Here is a 25,334-nt window from a genome sequence, read left to right on the forward strand (position 1 = left end):
ACTCCTTCAATTTTTCACTTACGTAGATCGTAAAACGTGTGTTTTTTACCGGAAGAGTTGCTCTTCATGAAAATCTTTATAGAATCCTCTCGGTTCTACGGGCGGAAAAGTGCAAAGCTTCAAAAACTTCAAACTTCAAAACTTCTCACAATGTGAAAACTCGACATCCGCTATTGTTACAGATAAGTCCTCATATAGGGATCACTTTGGACACTCTTACGTCTCGAATTCTCATTTTCGATTGTAATATCTAAAGATCCACCACAAGTTGATGTTGTTGAAAGCTCTCTACGTGTAATCGTCTGTAAATGAACCTCTTTTTAAGATACCACAAATGATGCCTCAACATCAAAATGTGCAAAAGTTGGAATGCATTCAAAAGTTGACTATCTGCGTAGATACTTAAAAAAAACTGCTTTCACCTTATTCGACGGTTAATGAGTGCGTACTTTGGAGGAAAACTGTCACAGGGAATTATTCCAGAAATATTTTGCTGCGTCGTTCGAAAATTTCCCTTTGATCCTGCAGAGCCAGTTTCTTTTAGAACTTCGATTTTTTATAAGTCTGGGAACTGCCATTACGTTGTAGCTTCGTGTTCACGTATTTCCCGATGTACTTTCATCACTTTCATTCATTTACGTAGGTACGCTAAAATTGTGATTCGTTACTCTGATTTCCATGTCAGCTAACGTGCGAGTGGCTGAAGGCCAGTGCGCTGATGAACTTAATGATAATGGTGTGACAACCATAACCATACCTCGAGTAAGTTGGGGACAAAGGCATGGAAATTACATTTCCATGACGACAGAGTAGAAAAGCTGCAGCTTTTCTGTCTGGATTTTTTTCCACCGATTGTGATCGGCCAGTCGAGTATTGAACGAGTAAAAACTAAAATTTCAACGCACTAAACCTTTTCAATCTATCTTTAGTTGTTTTTCATTGGCTCTTAAAAATCTTGAAAAAAAAAATTACAATTTTGCCCCCTCTCTGCGAACCTGAAAATTCTATCGACGAATTGCAGAAATGAAACCTTAGGATAACAAAAGACTTACGTCTTATACTTAAATGTAACACTTAGATAGTATTATATTGAATATTAATAAATGTAAAGTAACCGAGAAAAATAATAAAATTAAGCAAATAGTAAGGTATCTATGATTTATAAAAAAATTAAACTTACTGAAAAAATTAGTATTTATAAAACAAGTATTACAACAAATAAGAAACTATTAATTTGAGTTCAAGACTGGTTTTGAAGCTTAAAGATTGAGATTTTTTTATATTCACCTTCGGAATGGAGTTCTAAACAAACTTTGATGGATATTTTTGTCGAAAATTACACTCTGTAATTTATTATCAAAATCATTAAAGAATTTTTCTCAATCGGTTTTATTCACATTTGGTAACAAGAGCCCCGCAGGAAGCCTAGATTTGATGAACCAATCAGAGAGCAGCATAGACATGGCAAAACTCTTCCTACATATAGGTACTCGAGAACCCCTAGCAATCAATCAATTATAATGATCTAATCTGTTTTTCCTGACAGGATTTCGTCCCACCCTGTGGTCCGCATACATGGTACCTCGCGTGTGACCTTCAGCTCTTTCCTGTTGGTCTTCTCATTGTATACATGTTCACCAGGAATCATTCATCTGGTCTCAAATTCGGCCTGGCGGCCCTTGCGATGACTGTTGCCATCCCTTTTTACGTCATCTACAAAAACCGCTACGATGCCGTTGGAATCGCTGATCCAAGGTATGGTATACCTCTGGTAATATATCCAACATACAGTATGTTTCAGGGTAAAAGGGGAGCTTTCTGTTGGATAAAGAAGAGTCCCTTTGTAGAGAGAGTTGAGACAACGCGGTTTGTAGATGTCACAAACGGGAACAAAGGTTACACACATCGGACGATTGCTGTAATCTCTGATCAACCCATTCCCGAATTCTTGTCTCGTTCCTGCTCTCATTTCATTTGTTCCTTGCCGTACTTCCTATTCCCCGGTCCATTCCGGTTTATAATCATTGTAGTTGGTGAAAATGTAATCTCTATTCCCGTTTGTGACACTGTGAAGGCCATAAATACGGGAATCAATCAGAAATGGATTCCCATTGTTTTTACTCTCAGTATAAAGGGGCTCTGGGTTAAAGCAGTAAAGTAATAGTTTCATTGTTTTCCAAAGAAGTCCCCAGTTTACCTAAGCAGCGCCCCCTCACCGGTCCAAGAAATATTTGGTTTCTCCTGGATTTTTGTGACATTTATGGGCCAAAGATCATAAAAATGGTTGAACTAATCAGACATGGCCTCAAAAATGTAGGTACCTAATATCTCCAGTTAAAAAGGGATATTTCGGGGTCTTGGATCATTCAGGGTAAACAACTCAGTTCCCCCCTCATTGGACTCACTGGAATCCCTGTTATTTTTAAATTTTGATATTCATAATGCGGCCATAGATTAAATCAAAGCCGAATAATATGGTAAGATGCCAGTTTTCATGCATTTTGACGAGTGTTAACATTCATGCCGCTTGCAAGTTGTCCGCAATTGCTAATTGGCGATGACGGATAATATACAGCTAGCGTCATTAAAGCTAGCTGAGGGCATGCGTGCTGTGCGATATATCGATTGTTATGCAATTTAAACCTATGAGAAAGGATCGATGAACAGGGTGTTCGCAGCGAACACCTTAATAATCGATTCTGTACCATAGATTTAAATAGCAGAAAAATCGATACATCGCAATTCACGCCACGCCACTGAAAGCCAAGTAGTATATCTGATAAAAGTAGCACATATTGACGATTTATTATTTATTTATTTTTGACATGCCTTGATTTCCCCTTACACTAGTTGTTTTGTTAACAACCGAAAACCATGGAGTCTTTTTTAGAATTCGTTAATTTTGCTTGCATGCGTCATGAAGGGAAACTGAATAAATTTCTTGCAAGCCCAGGTGAAGTATCTCACTCTCATTTTTGGTTTAGATTTTCTAAGCGAGGGAACAGCGAAATTTGTCATATTCCGGCCAAAGTATCATGAGCTCCATGCGATGTTCCAAAATTCCCGCCGCCATTTTATTTATTTTTTTACAGAGATATTGTTCAACGAAGCTGTCAGAAAATTTCACTGAATTTTCTTAGTGCTGCCGATAAAATTTCGTGACATTTTCAAACAGATTCAACCAAAAATTTCTCTGTAAAAAAATAAAATGGCGGCGGACGATTTGAAACGTCGCGTGCTGCTTGTGATACTTTGGCCGGAAGGTGAAGAATCATTTTCTTGACGTGTATCAGCAACGATATAAAATATTGAGTCTAAAAATCGAAACGGGAAACAATAATGTATCTTTCTCACACCTTGACGAGTGTTTTTATGCATAAACCTGGGCAAGTTCTGTTTTGAGTTTTAGCGACTTGTGAATTCCATCGAAGTGATTTATGGTATAATGCGATAAATTGAACTAGCTATTCTATAAGGAACTAGAGACGGGTGGGAAAGATGGGATGTGCTCGTAAAAGGTGCAAAAGAAACAATGTAAAAACGGGCGTGATTCTTTTCGGCAAAATGTAGGAATTCACATTAAATTAAGAGGAATTAAGCGTCAAAGCACGCTAACTCATGATCCGTGGGCATGTGGAAAGAGCGTTGTGGACAGCGCTCATAAGTCCCGCCATCGATCTCCTAGACCTCGCCGCACAGCAGATCGAGTCAATCAGAGAGGTTGAACTTACGATTCCTAACTTAAAATGCAAATTTTGATGTTTAAATCGTCACATTTTAAAGTTTAAGGAATGCGTGTGGAAGAAGATTTCGCGAGGAAACCGATGAAATTGCTTTTGAAATCTCAAAGTTTTATATAAACGGAGTTATGAGCTTTTAAAGTTTCCAAATTTTGTTTGAATTCCCCTAATGAGTCGATCCATTGTGCGTCGTCAACCTTGACGTCACTGATGATCTAAAGTTTACTCTTACGGCCGTCAACTAACAAGCACGCTCCGCCTTTTTCACCCGTCTCTGGTTTCCATTAGCATAAATACGTCCAATTAGACGTATTTGTATCAAACGGAACCATGTGCATTAAGACATGAGCCCTGAGACCCATAAGAACAGGGCCGGATTTACCTACATGCCGCCCATGGGCCTCCTTTATTTTGCCCCCCCCCCCCCCTCATTCGTTTTGAAACATCAATAAAAACCATCAAGTGAACGTGCCGGAAGGGGAGGCGTGCATAAGACGCGTTTACCTACTCGTGTTGGAACATTTTTTTGCGAAAGCCCTGTCAACACTACTAGCAAAATTTCACGGAACTTGATGCGAAAGTTAAGTTCCGTAAACCTGCCTCTGTGTGGACAAGATCCTCCATTCATAAGAATTGAACCAAAAAATTATGAAAGAACAAACATAAATGTGGTTTCACGCCATGCGCTCCTGACCGCGTGACTGCACTGTTTGGCGCAATGGGTGAAGTATCCATGCAGTCTTGTAGGCGCTAGTAGGTGTTTCATGCCAACCGCCGCGCCGGGGGCTTGTCCTTTTCATCTCAAGTCCTTGTCATCATTTCTCTCTGCGCTGAGCTACAGGCAAAATTGCGTGTTAGATCATCTCTTAACTTGACTAGTTAAAGATGCTGTCTCTTGTATCACCGAAAAACGACAAAATTAGAAATTACTAACTCTCAGGAAAAAGAGGTTTTATTTCCTTTTCTTATTGATAATTTTTTTTTTCTGAATCCGATTTTTTTTATACCTACATTTAAAAAAATGCAAAATTTGCCGCCATGGGCCGCGGCCCATGTGACCATCCCCTTAATCCGGCCTTGCATACGAATACATGCGTAACAGGGCTCACGTCATAATGCACATAGTTCCGTTTGATAGAAATACGTTCAATCGTGTGTAAGATTTGATGTCGTTTATTTCAGACGGTACGTAGAAGGGTTCAACATAACCCATTTTTTCTGGGTGTACGTCAAGGCTTACATGAGAGCTGGGCCCTACGTTCTTAGTATTCTCTCTGCCTTTTTACTCATGAAAATCCGTGAAAATCGATGGACATTGTCAGTAGTAAGTACACCTCTAAAATTCACTTTAATTTTTTGCTCACCTCATTTTATCTCAAGGGCGTCAGCAGGCAGCTCTCAGTATTGTTAAAATGTCGAGGAAGGAAATCTTGCGACACCTCTGGAAGGGGGGGGGGGGCTGTTGCCTCCTGGAGGGATTGAGACCCGGTTTGCATTATTCGAATTTTTTCACCGTGCAAGGCAACAGTAAAGTGAAAAAAAAAGTATTTGGTTTGCATTTTGCAAAAAAAGGACCAGGAGCATTCCAATGTTACTACTAGGGTCGTGCAACTTACATCTTTTGCATAAAATTACCGAAACAGTGCAAAAAGTCAAATTTATACAGGTAATTTCCGAATTAAATTTGTAGTTTACATGGAGTAAATATGGAACTTGTTCAGATGATCAGTTTATTTTTACAAGGTAAAAAAAAATTGCACAATCTCAGCAACATCGGAATACTCTTGGTTCCTTTTTGCAAAATAAAACTCATTTATTCATGTAGAGGAATGAAGCAACAAAAGTACGAATCTTGATTGCGGTGTTTCAAAATTTCCACTCCTTCTTTGTTCTTTTTTAAGAATATTATACCGGAAATTTTCGCATCGGGTATGTTCAATTTTAGAAAATATTTTTAAAGGAGCGAAAGAAAAATCACTTAAAATCTTGTCTAATGAAATTATGATCAGGCACTACCTCACAAAAAAACTATCATGATACTTATAAGAGAACCAGGAAGTTGAGGTCTGAAATACGCTCTTTGGCAGGTTTAATATAGTCGACCTTTGATATCTTATGACAAAGGTCTGAAATCATCTACATTTGAGGTGTGTCGTGAGATGTATTTCGCAACACAGCAAAACAAATTAAATCAATATTGCTCAATCATGGGTGTTCGCAGAAATTGGACTTCCTCATAACCATAACGTACCAAATAAATGAAATAAATAAAAAAACGTACCAACGTAAATGTTGCAACTTTTGTATTAAAAAGAATGACCACTTTTCTCTCCCTGGAATTTAGCTAAGTTCGGCGTTTTTCGGACGATGGAACGTAACAGCATTCCAACTTGAAGCAATTCCCACTGATATATTATATTTTGACAGGGAAACATACATGATTGCAAAATCCTACAATCATGTGATCCTAGGATTGCAAGCTCGTGGTTTGCACTGTTCAGAAATGGTGAACACCGCGGTAGGTTCGACACCAAGAAAATACGATTTTTCAACGATCTGAGCGCGCACCATAATAATGTGGTATACGCGCAATGCATGAAGTATCCTGCGGTCTTGTAAGGCGCTACTATGCGTTGCGCGCACCTAGAGTCCCGCAACCCGGCCTTCACAGTGTCGCAAACGGGGAAAAAGATTACGTTTTCACCAATTGCAAAGATAATAAACTGGAATGGACCGGAGAATAGGGAGTAGGGCAAGAAACAAATGGAATGAGAGAGAGGACGGAGTCTGGAAGTCGGGAATGCGTTGATCAAAGATTACAGAAAACGTCCAATTTGAGTAATCTTTATTTCCGTTTATGACATCCATTAAGTCACGTTGTCTCAATTCTTAATAATGGGATCTGAATGATCCAGGCGTGTCCGTTCCCCTGTGCCCTACTTTTTCCACATTTATTCTTGCTCTTAAATTTAAATTTCTCATTTCTTGAAATTTTCTCGATGTCACCTAAACTCAGTTCTTCCAACGATTGTAGTTTTATTATTATCCTCTTTGTATCTGTAATCTTTGATTTAATAAAAAAAGTCACAAAGAAAGAAACTTCTGGGCTAGAAATAATTTGAAGAATTTCCTCATGCGCGCATCGTGACTTCACTCTATTGCCTCTAATAAATAATTCTTCTTTTCACTCTCAAACGATTATAGGCCCTCTTTCCCGTTTAATACTGATTCTGATATTGGCAGGCTTGGAGGTGGGTAATCTTGCTGGCGGCGATTGTCATCGGTCAAGGCTCTCAGTATTACGGTGCAGTATTCTACGATAAAACCAGACAGTATGACGTCATTGAAAATGCTCTGTTCGGAGCCCTGCATCGGACGCTATGGAGTCTAATAATCTGCAGTCTTATCGTTATTCAGCAAGCCTGGGGATTTGGTAAGTGCTCAGAGCCCCGCCAGTGGCATGGCATGCTTTGTGATACATCGATTGATCTGCCATTTAAACCTATGGAAAAAGATCGATAAACAGGGTGTTCGTTGCGAACACTTTAATAATCGATTCTTTACCATGGCTTCAAATGGTAATAAATCGATAATCGATCATTCACGCCTCGCTACTGAGCCCCGCATGAAAATTGAAAATTTTAATAAAGTAACTTGAAGCTTATTTACAAAAAAAAAAAAAAAAAAAAAAAAAAAAAAATTATAAAAACTTGAAAAAAGTTTGAAAATACAGCGAGGTTGCTGTTATGTTATTTTTGATAATATTTAAATTGAATCGCTTTTTGAGAAAAAGCGATAACTATACGAGGAAAAAATAATCCATGCCGTGGCATGCTTTTTGATATATCGATTTATCTGCTATTTAAACCTATGGGAAAGGATCGATAGATACAGTGTTCGCACCAGACACCATAATAATCGATTCTTTACCATAGCTTCAAAAAAAATGTCGCAGCTGCAAATGTAGCAGATGTCAAAATCGGTCATTCACGCCTCGCCACTGAAATGACAAATCCGGATGGAAAAGGGGAAACAACTGAATTTTGCTGGGGGAAAAAAAAACTGGAAATCAAAAATTTCCGGTGAATGGAAAATATTTCAAGCGTATGTTACCAGGTTACTCAAAGTTCCGCGGAAACAAAAATCTTAAATAAAAATAGTTTTATTGTTGTGTAGAGTGCAAGTTTTTTTAACGTTAGTGTTGGGTACCGTTCGGAACGACGGAATGCAAGCTTATCTTTCCATTTTAAATGAAGAGGAAAAAGAAGAAATGAGGGGCTTGGAGGACACGGCGCATTCGTGAAGCTATTGCTATTTTAAAATACGTGTTTGAAGTTTCGAAACATAGATCTTCATGGCGGAAAGGAAGTTCAAACCGACTTTTTGATGCTTAAAAATTGAAATTTGGGAGCGAATTTTTCACGAAATGTGCATTGAAACAAGGTTTAGGTACCTTAAATCATTAATAACTCCATTTTTTCAAAAACTGCACCTATGCGCCTTGTCCTCCAACCTCCTCAAATCAAATAACCACGTATAATAAATAAACAAATATTATACGTTAATTAATCTCATTAATATCTTTCAACTACACGACGCTTTATATCGTTTGCTTGATGTTCTAAATTACCCAAATTATAGGCGGGAAAATCGATGAGTTGTTGACGCATCAAATATACGTTCCTCTGGGTAGATTGACCTATCTGGTCTACCTATTTCATCCCGTTTGGCAAGTGACGACGATGGCTTCTGGTCGGACAATCCTCTTCTTGTCTGTTTGGCAACTTGTGAGTCATAAACCCTATTTAACACACTTTTTTTTCGGTGCTACATATTTCAGAAAAAAAGAAGTCTAGCCCGGGACAAACCTCAGTTCTCGATTTGAATTTTTTTTTCAATTTTAAAAATTATCATCTACGATTTTCAGAAATTTTTTTTATCCTCTCATAACATTCCATGAAAAAGTTTTCGGTACACGATCACAGAACTCCGTCACGCGAGCGATGGTCTGATTACTTCTCACAGATTGCAGATTGACATCACGCTAATAATAATAATAAAAAAATTCGTGAGCGTGTTAGAAATAAAAAAAAAAAAAAAAAAAAAAAAAAAAAAAAACTAAGTACTTACTGGCGGAGTTTTTTCTGAGTATTGCATTTCGCCGCGACGTCGCACAGTGGAGGCAATCAAGGAGGTCGGACATAAAAATGTTTGACTAAAACTGCAGATTATAATGTTTATTTCGTCACATTTAAATTTCAAGGGGTGCTCACAGAAGAAAATTTCACGAGGAAACCAATTTCAGAACCTCAAAATTGTGTATAAACGGAGTTAAATGCTTTTAAAGTTTCCAAACTTTGTCTAACTTCTGTGCGCCTTGGCCTTGAGGTCGCACGCGTACAACTGGACTATATCTTGCAATTAGGAACCACAATTTCTTGCTCATCCGTAGAAAAAACTTACGGGTACAGGGAGACAATGGCGCATAGGTAATTGTTTCCATAACCTGAGCCAGAAAGTGTAGTTCCTATAATTGCAAAATGTAGTCCACAGTAATGTGTGTGGTTCCTCGTGACAATTTCTTCTCTGGACACCCCTTGAAATTTAAAATTTGAAGGAATAAACATCAAAATTTGCAGTTTTCGTCAAAAATTTCATGTCCGACCTCTCAAATTGACTCGATCCAATGTGCTTTAAAAATTTCCACTTATTTTTCGAAGAGAAACAAACCAACTTTACAGCTTGAAATTTAAGCAGAATATTCTGCTTACCTACAGAGAAGAAAATCAAGTTTTGAAAAATTAAAATGACTACTTTTTCTAAAGAAATAATAAAGTAAGACAAGAAGTCTGCAACTTTCCTCACAAAAATGCGTGGTTCCGTACTTTGGCCATGGATATATCTTATTTTCAGCGAAAATAAATATCTTATAAGAGGAAATGTGAACACTTCCGAATGTGCATGGAGCGTTCTCTCTTAGCACAGTTGCATGAAGGGTATTATCGAGCGACTAACAGCTAGCGCTAGGCAGAAATTGAAAAAATGCAGGAGCGCCTTCATTTACGGAAAATGCACCGCAAGTGACGACCGAGCAAGTTTAGTTGCATCCAGGCGTTTTGAAGGATGTCGCGCCTTTTACGTGTTGAGGCGCTGCGCTACCTGGCTTAGGATGCTCATTATCTGAGTTTTATCTGAAGAATGACAACACTATCATCGAGTTTCTGCTACTTGTCAGTCAGTTTGACGTCAATACCCTACATCGTTCAGCTTTTACAAATGTATTCTTTGCGTTGTGGCCATTTTACACAATAGACATGCTGAAGCTATGGAAAATATCATGTGGTCCTTGAGATAAGATAGAAAAATTAAGATAGTTATATTCACAGACTTCTCTGCTCTTTGCAGCAAAACACCTAACACCTAACACCAATTATTATCTTCCTTTTCAGATTTGGCTGCTGGCAGGTGATACTATGGTTGTTTTCATGGGGTCGTTGTGGTTATATTTCATCATCGAGGCCCCTGCAAACAAGTTCAGGGCAGCTATGATGTCAAAACTCACCGGCAAAGGGTTTGTATTCTTACATTATTAGCTGTACATGTTGGCAGTATTATCAGTATTAACTGTAAATATTTAGAGCTGTAATCGAATCTCGGCTCAATTAGATTCATAGATTTGAATTTAAATCTACAAGGGTTGTAAAATTGGAGGTACGGATTTGGGGCACTTGGTTCTATGCTCTTTACATACTTTAAGATTTAAACAGGAAGAGAGGGGAAATAGCTCATAGATTACAGGGCAGCGTAATTGCCTAAATTACTGCCTTTTCCCTGAAATTCACTCCGGAACAACATGCTATTTTCTGTTATTTATTGTTTACATTAAATTGATCTACTTCTGTTCACAGACAACCTGCCGTAAAAGAGGAGCAACAGGCTACAAAGAAATTGGATTGAACTGCTCTTTCATTTTCTTTTAATCAAAAATAAGAGTCATCGCTCAGAAAAATAATTAATTGAAGGATAAAGAAATACAACAAAATATTGATCAGATACACAGCTCTTGGTTTTAATTGCTAGAGAAAAAAAAAAATTGAATAATTGCACGCTGAGCTACTAATATAGATACCTATTGTACAGTGCTTCCGATACAATCAGTACAGTCAATCCTCTGAAAAATAATTAATGCTTAGTTTGTTACAAGAAAAAATGGACTCAATAATGCAACCATAAATGTAACCTTCAGGTCCATAAAACTTAAGGATGAGCTCTGTGTACTTCCGATGGGTTAATTGTTGAGAGAGTATGTTTCATAGTGTAACATGAAAACTGATTTATTAGTGTATTAACTTTCTATAGAAATAATACTTCTCTCAGTGATGTAAATTCTTTGCCTTATATTAAAAGAACATTTGTTCCTATACGAGATTTGTCATGAAAAGACTTTTACTTTGAAAAATTACTTTTTTCTTACTTTGAAAAATTGAAAATCTAACTGATTTGAGTGGTAGGAAGACTCCCTGTTTTAAGGACCTTTCCATTTGCGGATAAAACCAATGAGTATTTTAATGCTGTAGGTACATAAAATCAGGTACTTTACAGAAATAAAAAAAAATATAATAATAAATAAAAAAGTATTAACTACAGGGATGAGGGCAGTTAAATTATTGATACACACTTCATTGACAAATGAAAGGTTGGCAAGGAACAATGTCATGGAATTGATCATTAATATTTGTTCTACAATTTATACATTTTGATTATCCCATTTGAGTTTTCGATATTGTAATTCTTAAATACATTTAAGTAATTGTAAAATTAATTTTGTAAATCAATTGTAATCAAATTGTAATTGTAAATCAAGAACAAAGAGACAGATGAAAAAAAATAAGGAACAGTTTTTTATGCAAAGGGCAAGAGTTAGAAAGGAGAAAAGGGGAACTTGAGCAAATCCTAAGTAGAATCATTTGATTACCCTACATTAACAGTAAAAATGTAACATTTCATACTACACATTTCTGTGAAGTAAAGATTGTTTAAGAAAACTGCAAAAATGCGCATCTTGGTTTGCGACTTCCAGTTGTGACATATTTTCTAAATGGAAAAATATTTCATGTACTCCCAAAAATGTTCAGACTTGTATTTTTCATTCGGAAGAATGATCTGTAAAAACTTAAAGCAATAATGCTGATTCGATCTTCTTTGATACAGTAAAATGTAAGCGAAGATTGCAGATTCACGTTTTTGCAGTTTCACCATCGACATGTGACATAAGCACAAATTGAAAGAGCACTTCTAAAATAAAGGAAATTTCAGTATTTGTTCTTTGTTCAAATAATTTAAAAAACATCTAGCATTACCACAATTTTCACGGAGGTGAAAAAATTACCAGCTATCTAAAACTTTGTCATTCAAAAACTCTTAAGGCTTTCACCATGCATTCATGTTCAAATTTTCCATTACACATGATAGTTGAGTTGACCTTCGAATAAATTACAACATGCTTTCAATTCTTCTCACATTCTCAAATTTTTGGCAATAAAGGCAGGATTAAGAGGATTACCATCAGGGCAGATTTTGAACATAATACATACAGGGTGAGCGAAAAGTCCCCGACCCCCCCTCTAACTTTTAAACAAATTGACCTAGGGAAATGAAACTTTGGGAATGTTCCTACCTCAAAGGGGACCATCTTTTGGGGGGGTCAAAATTTTGGTCCCCCCCTCAGGGGAGACGGGGGCCCCCCAACTTTTTTTTTTCAAATAGCAACCCCTATCTTGTGATACCTCATTCGAAAGAGCATAAAAAACTAAGAATTTTGGCGCAAACCGCAGATCAATATCTTAATTTTTGACCAAGTTATGATAGGTCAAAGGTCAAATTTGACCTATTTTCAAAAAATCATAACTCCGGTTCAAATTATCGTAAAGAAAAAAATAAAACGGGAAAATTTACCAAATTGTGTCCGCTTTTAAGTAAAAATTGCAAAAATTACTTCGATATAATTTTAAGGGGGGGCTCGGACCCCCAAATACGTCAATTCAAAGGTCATTCAATTTTCCCGCGAAATAAGCCAATTTCCCCTTGATTTGCCTCCACATTATCTCAGTAAGGTCAAAATCAGTTCAACATTACGTTGGCAAGTCCCCAAATTTCGGGAAAAGTTAAAAAAAAATGATATTTAAACGGTCAAATTTAATTACCTTAAATTTCGTTTTTTTAACTTTTCCCGAAATTTGGGGACTTGCCAACGTAATGTTGAACTGATTTTGACCTTACTGAGATAATGTGGAGGCAAATCAAGGGGAAATTGGCTTATTTCGCGGGAAAATTGAATGACCTTTGAATTGACGTATTTGGGGGTCCGAGCCCCCCCTTAAAATTATATCGAAGTAATTTTTGCAATTTTTACTTAAAAGCGGACACAATTTGGTAAATTTTCCCGTTTTATTTTTTTCTTTACGATAATTTGAACCGGAGTTATGATTTTTTGAAAATAGGTCAAATTTGACCTTTGACCTATCATAACTTGGTCAAAAATTAAGATATTGATCTGCGGTTTGCGCCAAAATTCTTAGTTTTTTATGCTCTTTCGAATGAGGTATCACAAGATAGGGGTTGCTATTTGAAAAAAAAAAAGTTGGGGGGCCCCCGTCTCCCCTGAGGGGGGGACCAAAATTTTGACCCCCCCCAAAAGATGGTCCCCTTTGAGGTAGGAACATTCCCAAAGTTTCATTTCCCTAGGTCAATTCGTTCAAAAGTTAGAGGGGGGGTCGGGGACTTTTCGCTCACCCTGTATAACTGATTTACAACAAAAAGACTCAAAAATGAATTGGTTGAAAAATGACTCAAAAATGAATTGAAAAGTTACATTGTTTATAGTGAGTAGAAACTCAGCAGTTTTACTGCTGGAAGTAACAAAGAATTTCATAACAGTTAACTTTTATTTAATAGTGAAACTAGAAAAACATCAGCCTTAATATGCAGATTTTCTATCACATTTTGGTGACACTCAAGTATGTATAGCGCAATGAACATACTGAGATACTTTTGCAATTTAATACAGTATGCTTGCAATTTTTCACCATAAAAGTGCAATATTTTTCCATGATTTGGTCAATAAATGCCGATTTTAAGGTATCATTCAAATGACTATCATGTGCAAAAAAGGTGGGTACTTTGCCTTGCAAAAAAAATGGCAACTTGATTAAATTTTATTGCGACAAATTTCAATAAGAGGAGCCCCTTAAATTAAAGAATAGACAAAATATGAGACACTCTAATACATTGGCAATAATTTTACCAGGTGATTGCAATATAATGCAACTTGCGCTACTTGGGCATAAAAAAGCTGAAAACCATTTTTTTCCATACTTCCACTAATTTAGATTATTTGGCATTACAATCAAGGTGCATTTGTTTTTCTAGTTGCACCATTGTATTGCAACTGCAAATCTCTTACTGCTAATACCTCTACAGACAAATACATTACCCACAAAAATTCCTTATTGATAGACTACTTAGGCACACGTATACTTGAACTTGTGAAAAATTAAATAAAAACACGCATTAATACCTACAGCTTTAGAAATGAAAGACATTCTACGATGCAATGAGATTATTATAATGTTTTGGAATGTGATGAAGATAGAAAAAAAAAGTATAAATGCCGTTAGAATCCACTATCATCATCACTTGGTTCATCCAAAGGTGATGTTGGCGATCGGTGTGAAATTAAAGAGCTGGAGTTCGCTGGCCTGTTTCGTAACCTGATTTAAAAACGAGAAAAAACAACATAATTTAAGAATGAACATCAGTTATTACACAACTGAAAGATAGGAATGCAATTTAAGGAGAGAAATCACCTCTCCCAAATTTAAAAATTGGGCTTTCCTTTTAAAAGGGTGCTCAATTTTCAATGGATTATAGAAATTGTATCTAACTGAGATGATTTCTGATTGCTTTGATATTCAATTAAAATAATGCCCCAGCAAACTAGCTATCAAGTATTGTTTAATGCTCTTCACTTGCTTGTTTCTTTTTACTTTTAGCTTTGGATAAATGCAAAATCTAATATTTATCCTTTAGGTACATAGTTCTTTGCTCCTTCCTAGAGTTTCTCTCTAAAATGACTCATATATTTTTCCTCAGGGTGCTTGGTATTTTTGCAATCCAAAGAACACGGATTTTCATTGATTAATATTGATAACTCCCTGGTTATTTTCATAAAAAAAAACCCAAAAAACTAACAAATAAAAAAAATTGGGAGAAATAGAAAAAGACAAAATTGCGATAACAAGTGAGTAAAATATTGCACTTAATAAAAAACTAATCATTCAAGTTCAGGGGCAGAATCTTCATGAGCACTAGTGCTAAACAATAAGAAAAATACATACAAACCAAAATCATTCCAAGGATAGCATGAAAAATTAAAAAAAAATTAGATGAGGTTGGGATAAAGTAAAAAAAAAACAAACAAGGACCAGGGTTTTCAAAATGTCTTGATTTTCCAATTCCTGACTTTTCAACTCCAAAATTTTTGAATTTCCTTACTTCCCTGACCTTCGAACAAAACTTCCACTTCTGTCGTTTCCTTTTAATTATGCTGACTTTTCTTAAATGTTGCTTACGAAATTCTCCGACTTTTCTGGGTCAGTGTAAATTCCCTGACTTTCCTGTTCAACCATCATGAAACGACTATTAAAGTTCCATGAGGGGCCATTCACAAAATAAGTAAGGCTGTGGGGGGAAGAGGGTCGATGAGAGCAATTTCGCTTGTGCGTTCTAAAGGACAAGACTCTACATCACATGTTACACACAGAAAGAAGGAATCAAAAAATCTAAAATTTAAAGTTCGGTATTTTGTGAAAGGCCCTTACCAGAAGAAGATTTTTCCTTCTACTGAGTTGCCACAGAATTTAGAAAATGAGTTCCTTGACATTTCCTTGATTTCTCTTAGAGTCCCTTTAAAGACAATGCGAATCCATTCCTGATTGGTTCCCGTATTTTAGGCCTTTACTATGTAACAATTGGGAATAAAGATTACAGTTCCCCAAAGTGCAAAGATTATAAACTGGAATGGACCGGGGAAGACAGGAATGGGTTGATCAAAGATTACGGCAAACGTCCGATTCGTGTAGTCTTTATTTCCGTTTGTGACATCCATAAGCCGCGTTGTCTCAACTCTCTCTATAAAAGGACTCTAATTTTTCTGACACATTTTGGTGATACACCCTGGCAATTGAGGATATGCCAGATGGTTAAAAAGAATAGATAGAAATATGTAGTTTTCAGGCAAATTTGTCGTTCAAAACGTCAATACAAATACTCAGAAGCAAATAAAGGTGATTTGATAATTTTTCCCTGACATTTTCATCGTTTTCCCTCACATTACCCGTTTTTCCATAACTTTTTAAAATTCTCTGATATTTCCTGATTTGCCCTGGCTGTGGCAACCTTGTCTATATTTGGAACAAGCAAAATGGCATATAGTTACCTAGTGTTTAAATGTTGTAATTGCACTTGTAGACTCTCGACTTGCTCTTGAAGCTCATCATTTGATCTTTGTAATTTCCTGATAAAAGAAAACAAACACATAGTAATGAGAAAAGATGAGAAAAGATCTTGTGGACTTTGTGAACTTTTTTGTGGGTGTTCGAAAATTTCATCAATATCACCTTAGTCTTCCTCTTTAAAATTTTGAATTATTTTATTGTTTCAAAGATTTATTACTCATTGACTGAAACGTCATAATTTCAAATTTTATTACAAATTACTATACATTCGTGAATCCTTCAGTTTCAACTCATGCTTTCATTGGTAAGTATTAGATACAATATTTTACAATTTTGCTATTTTGCAGGTTGTTTGGAATTTGAGAAATGCATACAAAATTAAAATTTAATAGTGCTTTTGTACAGATTTTTTCAACATCTGAAATTGGAGAATATACAAAAAGAGGAAGAAAAAAAGATGACTTCAATTTCTGCCAATAGCAGACAAAGTCTTAAAATTAAAATGCACTGGTGCAGTCTTAATCACGTTCAAGTGTACACATTAGAGAATAAGACATCAAGGGTATGGATTTACCTAATATTGTTTGAGGCAGAATCCACCTCATCTTCCGCAACAGCTAGTTCGCGCTTCAATTCCTCCACGCGACTCCTTAATTTTTTCACTTCTCCTTCATACTGCTCAGCTCGCCTGAAGGCATGACCTAGCTCTGTTGTTTTGTCGGCAAGGATTTTTTTCAATTTATTGTGAGTATGTTTCAATTCTGTCAGTTCCTGAGATGAAACCAAACATTAAATTTTGAAAAACAGATAAAAAATAAAGAAAACAGGACAAAAAGAAGCATGATACACAGTGTCAAAAACATGCTATAGACTGTGTAAGATTTGTTAAACGTTAACAATTTACAATTACGTACAAAAGTAAAAAATAATTTAAGCAAATTCATCGCCAAAAATTGCAATGAGGAACTAATTTTTCTGGCCCATGCATGAATGCACCTTTTTACATAGGGAAACAACTGGTGTATAGTTTGTTCATAAACTGAGCCAGAAATAGTAGTTCCTGATTGCAAAATATAGTGAAATTGCTTCACATTACGACAATAAGCCTTTAGCTGGCACAAACAATTTTAAACGCACAGCTTTTTCTCAAAACTATTGATTTCACAGCTCTGGATCATTTGTCAACATTTTAAGACATTTTTTGTGTTCCTTCAATTTCAAATACCCCCCTCTCCAAAATGATCGTGTTAGTATCTTAATTTTTGGTTTTTAGGCACTGAGATTCCTTTTTTTCATTAGATGGTGACAAATTTTTCAATTTCAAATGCAATGATAGGTACTGCTCATACACCACATTAAACATAGGATGTGGACAAAAAATACCTACTTTACTTTTGTCGCACAGTTCTTGCTGCAAAGTGCGGAGTTCATTGTCAGCGGTTGGTTGTGGCCGCCCCTTTCGCTCTAAGCGTTCAATAACATCATTCAACTCTGCCCGGAGTTTTTTGTTCTCTCTTTCAATGCTGAGTTTCTCTGTCTCCAATCTCTCTCGCTTGCCCCATTCGGATGCATTTTCAGCTTGCAGCCGCTCCAGCTGAAAGTTAAAAGAAGCCAAACACAGGACGTTCGCATGAATATTCAAGGCAAAGAGTCAAAGTTCAAAAAATTGATGGAGCTAATGTTTGGAAGAATTTGAATGATTTTCCAAATTAGTGCGAGATTTTAGAAATAGAGGGAAAAAAATCTTGCTGTATAAGAAAATTTAATCTCTAAGCAGATTCTTAGGTAGCTCGAATTTAGCAGCATGGCGCTTGCGGACAAAAAAAACCGGACCGGCCAATCCTGCCTGGCAGGAGCTCAATGTACCGAGTTCTTTTCCCCTTACTTTCATAGTTCTTCTCTCTCATCAAAATTTCGGCTTTCTGTCAATTTTAAATTATTCTTTTGTTTTCTTAATTTCTGATCAATGTATACGTCGTCTAGTAGATATTCATAATTCTGCTGATGGAAAGCCGTACTGTCTTGCTGGATTGTGATGTTACTTTTTGTACAAAGAGGAGATACAAAATGTGTTATTTTACACTGTTGCTAACTGGTAAACAACATCTGATATTACAAGAGGGCCAAAATTCCTCCTTGAAAGCTGAGCCCTCCTAATTGACTAGTTTTGAGAAAATTGCTCTTGATAATCAGTTAAGGTGATTGGAGGAATGAGAAGTAATACTGCTAAAAGAAACATGAGAATGGGTCTGTTGGACAGATCACAGAATAGTGTTTTGATGCTTCATTCTTGCAGGTTAGCTAAAATAATAGGATCCGTTCAAACAGCAACTTTCTACGTTCAATATTCATCAAGATATTACTTTTTGAAAAATTCGGTATATAACTTCATCCACCGCAGTAGTAACACCCTTGGTTTCTTCCACCTTGCTTTCATGAATCAGTGAGACACACATTTGCACTGGTTACTCAACATAAAACTTGGATGCGAGCAAGGTAGAAGAAACCAAGGGTGTCACTATCATGGTGGGTGACATAAACCGAATTTTTCAAAGCGCAATATCTCAGTTAATATTGAACGTAGAAAGATGCTGTTTGGACGATCATATTATTCTTAGCGAATCTACAAGAATCAAGCATCAGAGTACAATTCTGTGTCCAGCGCAACTGACCCTTTATTGACTGTTGGAGAAGAGATATACCTGTGCTCTTAGGTCGGCTAGTCTTCGGTCCATGCCTTCCCTAGAAGTCGCTTCGTCCAGTAAATCAGCCCTGATGAGAGCGACTGTGTCTTGGTGAGTATCTTGAAGTCTCAGCAGCTCACGCATGGCCTCTTGTTTTGATGTCTTCAAATCCTCACACTTTTCTTTCATCTCGGAGAGTTCCATCTCAATTTTTTCCAAAGTTTTGTGCAAACTTTGCTTTTCCCTGAAAAATCAAAGTGAAGCTACAATACACGCATATTTTACTGGCAGCTAATACCACTATTCTACTCCAACTTTAGACAAGACATGAATGATCTTCCTGTTCAGGTGATCAAAATAATAGAATTCAAAATGTGAAGTTAATTTATGACACTAAGAGACTTTGTATACTCTTTATTTGTTTCAAATTTCCTGATACTTTTTATTTTAATGATGAAGGAGAACCAACAGTTTTTGACTCGGAAGATTTCAAGTCATCTTGCTTCGCAACACGGAAACATTCTCTAGAACTTGCAAAAACGGTAATTAGTTTTCTTTCAAGGAACTATAAAAAAATTGCATACCTTTAGGGCTACTGTTTCAGTTCATCAAGGGAAGCTCTCACATCCACATCTTTCATGGAAAATCTGGATGTTTTCCCTACTTATTTAGTGACCTTCCAAAATCCATTCTTTTAGAGTATATCGTTTGTTTGCGGTGAACTAACTACTTAAATGCTGACATTTTGTTGCCAAATTTGGCTGGCTACACTGTATAGGACATATTGATTGATTGACAAGTCGAGCTACAAGCCAAAAAGAAACAAGTATTATTTCAAACTACATGTAGATGAGAATTTAGTGAAACCTTGCCTGTCTATAATTTAGTTCCACTCTGCTTTCTTTGTTCGTTTTTGGTTATATTATTTACCTACTACCTTATCACTGTTATCACTCATCTTTCTTCATTAATTTTACCTTATTTTATATTATTCTAAGATGTAGTCGCGCAAAAAATTGTGTATTTTCACACAGTTTGCAAAGAGTTTTGTAGCTTTTATATCTTGTGAAGTGTTTCCATCGGTTGTTTGTAATGCACTGAAAAAGTTCGCAGTTTGTAGGCAGTCAAAACGTTTTCTTTGTTCTTTGTAAGTTTTATATTTTTCTCATCTACATATAGTTCGAAATATTTCTTGTTTATTTTTGGCTTAGGGCTCAATTTTTTTAATCTATCACTGTGTTAAATGCTGACCATACATGCTCCTTTACTGTCTTGGAATAAGACATGCATTTTTCAAGTTTTTATGATTAATGAGTGTCAATCCAGCTGAAAATAATTTTTTTTTTGCTTCATAAAAAAATACAATGAGGTGTGAAAATTACAATTTGAGGGATTAAAAACAATGACAGAAAATGGAGAAAGTCTAAACGGAACTTACTCTCTTTCTACAACAAGAGTTTTGGATGTTTCGTCCAACCTCAGCTGAAGCATGGACAGTTTCTGTCGCAGTACTTCCTCACTATCACAGTCCATATTATTACAGCTGCTACGAATACTGTTGCACTCCAATTCATTTATTGAGTTTAGATCAATATTGGCATCACTGTCAGTTTCTGAGCGCTCCCCCAACCGACTGTCTGAGTCCAGAGCATTCTCCTTCCCACCTGCGGAAAAATGACTGTCAATAGTAGAAAACAAAACTAGAACACAGAACATTGTCTGGTTCTCTTTAGGTTAAAAGTAAAAACTCAAATGTATGCCTTTCATGGACAAGAAAAAAACACTAAAAATCTAATAATTTAGGTCTTTTATTGTTTCTTTTTGTTATATATCAACAACATTGTTCAAGGATCTGCTCAAAACCGAAATAATCTTGAGAAAGCATCCCTTCGAGGACTTCGATATCCCCCTCCCCAATTTTAAAAATTTCAATTTTTATTGCTCCAAGTCTCTGTTTATGGTTGCCAATAACGAATATCTTCTGTAGGTACCTGTAGCAAAAATTTCTCCGCTAGCCGTGTCTTTCTGGCAAGCAGTGTTACCAAACAGTTCCACAGCATGTTTTGGGACAGCTCCTTGCAGAACGTATTCTTCAATTCCTCCTGGAATCAATTCCTCTTGCGACAAACTGCTGGCCAGACCAGAGTCTGCGGTGACTAGTGATGGTAGGACAATGTCTTTTTCTGGATCGGCACTTTCTAGAGCTTCTAGCAGCTGGTGATCCCATTGACCTAATCGAGGTGAAAAGACTTTTTAGTTTTGGAACATCATTTTAAAAACAGAAAAATCGAGGAAAATGTCAAACTCAATATTAGGCAATTTGAAAATTTCTATTGTATGATAATAAGTCAAATACTTGGACATTTTGGAAGAATTTTGTAAATTTAATGGTCATTTATTTTAGCTTGGCTTCCTCATTAACATTGGGTTATTTGCATACTAAAAAATGGCCAAGGATCTCTTCATTGGGGTTTTGTGGCTGAAAATTAACATCATAAAACTAACACCTTCGCCTACAAGAATCAGTCCAAGTGCCGATTTTTGAGAAATTAACAAACCAAGCTGAAATAAACATTGTGGAGGGATTATGTCTCAGCAAGGTCAAATTTTACAGAAACAGACTTTTACCAGGAAGACTCTTTATGGAGTCACACCTGAACTGTCCTTTACCAAGACTTGAAATTGTTGGCGATAAGTATAGCTAAAACATTCAGCTGCAATATTGCTCAGTATTTATTGGAATATTTGAATTGCAAACAGCTAAATGGAATGCTTTTTGAGAGAACAAGTTTCTTCCAGAAAAACTCTCATCCTATAAGTTGACACTACTGTCATCTAACAACAGTTGAGTACTGACCGAGGGTGAAACTTTTACCATGCATAGATAATTAAAATAGCCGATTGAGCATGGGAATCAGAAAAACCTGAAAAACTGTACCAACAATGGGCCTGTTGCAAACTTTTGCTAGAGCAAAAATAAGAGTTGTTTCTTGTAGATAATGCCTCAAAAATCACGATGAGCGCATCGGCAAAGTCTGAAATGCACTCATAACTTCACAATCTGCGTAAGAAATTTGCGTTTTTTTAAGCTTCCCGCTTCAAAAACGATACTACGCCACAGGTGAACATTTTGTTAGAGGAGTCGCTCCATCGTCGGCGATATTCATCATGGCCGACGCTTGCGCGCAGTTCCGCGCGTAATTCGAGGAGAGTTCAAGGTCAATCAATTCGGGCGTGGAAAATATGAACGTTAACACACCGATTGTTATCTGGTCTAATCCAGTTCAGGTGTTATCTCGTCCCATCAAACGTGTTTTGGCGGATTGGCGTCGGCCATGATGATTATTGCCGACGATGGAACGACTCCTCTTACAAAATGTTCACCTGTGCCGTAGTATCGTTTTTGAGGCGGGAAGCTCAAAAAACCGCAAATTTCTTACGCAGACTGTGAAGTTATGAGTGCATTTCAGACTTTGCCAATACGCTCATCGTGATTTTTGAGGCATTATCTATAAGAAACAACTCTTATTTTTGCTCTAGCAAAAGTTTGCAACAGGCCCATACTCTAAAAAAAAACTGGTAGCGTAGCTCATGGAAGTTCTCAGTAAGTATTTTCCAACATTTTTAAGACGTTCAAAGTTTTATTTTTAAAGCCTTTTTAAAATGATTAAAGCTTACCTGCATGTTTTAGAAGAAGCAGATGTATTTTTTCTAACTCTTTCCTCATTTGTTCATTTTGGACTTGTAGATCTTGCTTTTCTCGATGACAGGCATTGTTCTCTTGCATTACTGAATCTAATTTTGATCGAAGTATTTTCACCTCATCACGAGCTTTGTTCCTTTCTGTTCGCACCTGGGTTAAAAAATAAAAACAATTAAAAGCAAATCTGCTATAGTTCTATTCTTCTAGTTGCGCTAACTGAAAGAAAGTGGGCAGAACAAGGACCTTCAAGTACGACTAAAATTGTAAATTTCGCTGTCTGATCTGTGCCAGGAATAAAAATTTCATTCAACTTGCTTGATAATGTCTTCCACTCAATTCTGGCATTTCTTTCTATTTCTGGCAAAAAAGAATTTTCGGTAAAGCAAAGTCTTGAAAAAAGCAGGGGCGCAGAATGTTTTCGATTGGGCGATAATAATCGAAAGACCTCTTGCGTTAGAACCGGAGAATGCTTTAAAAATTGGGGAGGGTTATTTTCTTAGCAATTTATATCAATTTTGGGAAGAAAAATGTGAAGTCCATTGTTTCCTGGGCTGAATGCCTTTCAAGTGCACTGCGTTTAAGAAAGAAACTGTCAAGCGCTCTGTTTTATGTGCCACAAGTGTTTTAAGCATGCTACTTTTCGGGAAGGAAACTGTTGAGCAAGTTGTTTCAGGTAAAGACACAATTATGGCAAAACATCAAATTTAGGGGAAGGCAAATTAAAAATTGGGGAAGGCTAAGAGCTTTCTGCACCCCTGGAAAAAAGCACTGAAGTGTCTGAGAAGACACCGCATGCTTGATCTATTTGATTTTTAAATTTGATTGTAAAATTTGCCAAGCAATTTTTGTTACTAGAGTTATTGGCTGGAAAATGGGCAGCCACTATAGGACGGTATTTCAGAGTCTTGAGTCAACAATTGGTCATAAATCTGGTATGCATGATCTTAGTTTGACCAACCTTGCTCCATTTTTCGCGCCAGTTGGCTGTGCAGTCAGACCACCAGCGCATAGTTTTCTCCATCTGAGCAGCTCTTGCACGCGCCTCTTCCAACTCTCGTTGTCGAAGAGCCTCTTTGGCTTCCCATTCCGCTGCATCGCCGAAACAACGACTTGCTGCATTGCTACTGCTTGGATCGTGCCGTCGCCCAGTCCCGTGGGTGCTCGACATTTTGGTGCTGGACATCCTAGCATTCACTTTAAGAAGCTAACATTCTCCTGTTGGACAGACAAATGCGTATAAAAGGATTTGTTAAAGATTTTGAAAATGGACACACAGCTCTGCTCTGCGTTAAATTAAGGATGGAAATGTTCATCAAACCATGCAAGAAATATTGAGAAGAAAATGCTTGTATGCAGATGGTTTAGTGGAATCATTATAGCAGGATGCTTGAAGTATAATTTAACATTTTCTTCAGGTAAGTTGGAAATAGTCAACTTTCCGTACATCCGTGGAATATAGATCTTCTATGCAGTTTATCATAACCTCAGAGTTTCTCATGGTGTGGGCTGTGTAATCGAAGGTTCAAGGGACTGCACAGATCCTAACCTTCAAAGTTTTCGAGTCAGACAGGCACACACAGTGAAATCTGTTTGCTGCAGTCTCACTTTTCATGAAAATTTTCACAGCGCATACCAGATTACTCTTCCTCTTTCGCTGTTTGCGTAGAAAAGGGAATGCCAAATCCTGTGCATACAGTGAAAGAGGAAAAGTAATCTGAGACGGGCTCTAGATCTTTCTGTAGAATTTGAGCTATAATTTATTCACTGATAAAGACTTTTAACTAGATATGTTGGAAACATTTCAAAGCAAAGCTACAGAACTGTGTACGTATTTAACATTCCCTCGATTGAATGTCTAGCCAAAAGGATGTAGTGGATGTAGTGATAAAGTAAAAGGGACACTTACTGATAAAACTCCATGAGAGCCAAACTGGAGTTATACAAACATAAGATTTAGTTGTAAACAGCTACTAATCTCAATAGAACTAAGAGCTTGTGCCGAGGTTAAGGGTGCAACGACACATCGTTACATTAAAACGGAGTTCACTGACAATGGGTCACGCAGTGCTGATTGAAGTCACAGGAAACTGATCTTTGTTTGCAGGACTTGAGCGGCTCACAGTATAAAGATTCCAGCTTCGGAGGAAAAAATCCACTTTTCGCCACGATAAGTCTAGTAGTAAGTACTTGGTCATGAAGTATTTTCATGGAACTGAGGGATGTAAACAATCTGACACATTTGTTTAGCACAATACACTGATTAGATGCGTGATTTTCACGTGATTCTAAAAGTCTTACGTGAGGTTCATAGGCGGTAGATGAAAAACATTGAAAGATTTAAAAAAGAAGAGAAACGAAAGGAAAATTTTAAAGTTTCATTCAAAACTGTGGATGTGGATGTGGTGTTTTTATTTTTTTCCTCCCGTAGCAAAACACCTCCGGACGGCCAACGCTCATTGGCCGTTGAGCGGTGCATGCAGTGATGCAGAAAAAGAAGTGCTAGTTATTTTTGCTCAGCGTTTCCTTATCAGTTTTGATAATAAATAAAAATATTACTTTCTCTGCCATCTTAGTTACTGTTTATTACAGAAAATCTGCCTAAGCAAAGAGTTATTTAGAAAAATATGCTAAAATCTGTCAAATCAACGGAAATTGTGGGTGTTACTTTTAATCATCAATCACTATTCGTTGG

The 25,334-nt window shown here is 36.8% G+C and overlaps 2 protein-coding genes across 3 annotated transcripts in view; one reads left to right on the top strand and one right to left on the bottom strand.

Moving 5' to 3' along the window:
* The window catches only part of LOC109044701 (nose resistant to fluoxetine protein 6), a 35,814-nt gene extending 23,756 nt beyond the window's left edge, over positions 1–12,058 (top strand). The window contains exons 8-13 of the mRNA XM_019062533.2: positions 1,547–1,755; positions 4,923–5,064; positions 6,984–7,173; positions 8,382–8,527; positions 10,190–10,311; positions 10,649–12,058. Of these exons, the coding sequence (XP_018918078.2) occupies positions 1,547–1,755; positions 4,923–5,064; positions 6,984–7,173; positions 8,382–8,527; positions 10,190–10,311; positions 10,649–10,697 (858 nt within the window). The 3' untranslated portion in view covers positions 10,698–12,058. The remainder of the gene's footprint in view (positions 1–1,546; positions 1,756–4,922; positions 5,065–6,983; positions 7,174–8,381; positions 8,528–10,189; positions 10,312–10,648) is intronic.
* Positions 12,059–13,457: 1,399 nt separating this feature from the next.
* On the bottom strand, positions 13,458–25,079 carry LOC109044702 (coiled-coil domain-containing protein 102A). Of its 2 annotated transcripts, none has more exons than XM_019062534.2 (10): positions 24,549–25,078; positions 23,601–23,857; positions 22,618–22,792; positions 20,931–21,170; positions 20,378–20,603; positions 18,958–19,183; positions 17,643–17,849; positions 16,830–17,026; positions 16,237–16,314; positions 13,458–14,509 (listed from the first exon to the last, which is right to left on the bottom strand). In XM_019062534.2, the coding sequence occupies exons 2-10, from the start codon at positions 23,823–23,825 to the stop codon at positions 14,413–14,415; spliced, it is 1,671 nt and encodes a 556-aa protein (XP_018918079.1). In that variant the 5' UTR covers positions 23,826–23,857; positions 24,549–25,078; the 3' UTR covers positions 13,458–14,412. The 2 variants fall into 2 exon arrangements, with proteins under 2 accessions (XP_018918079.1, XP_018918080.1); XM_019062535.2 differs by lacking the exon at positions 13,458–14,509 and adding an exon at positions 14,549–15,112 and having other exon boundaries at positions 24,549–25,079.
* Between the last annotated feature and the right edge of the window lie 255 nt (positions 25,080–25,334).

This window comes from Bemisia tabaci, chromosome 10 (genome assembly GCF_918797505.1).
Source record: "Bemisia tabaci chromosome 10, PGI_BMITA_v3".
Lineage (NCBI taxonomy): Eukaryota > Metazoa > Arthropoda > Insecta > Hemiptera > Aleyrodidae > Bemisia > Bemisia tabaci.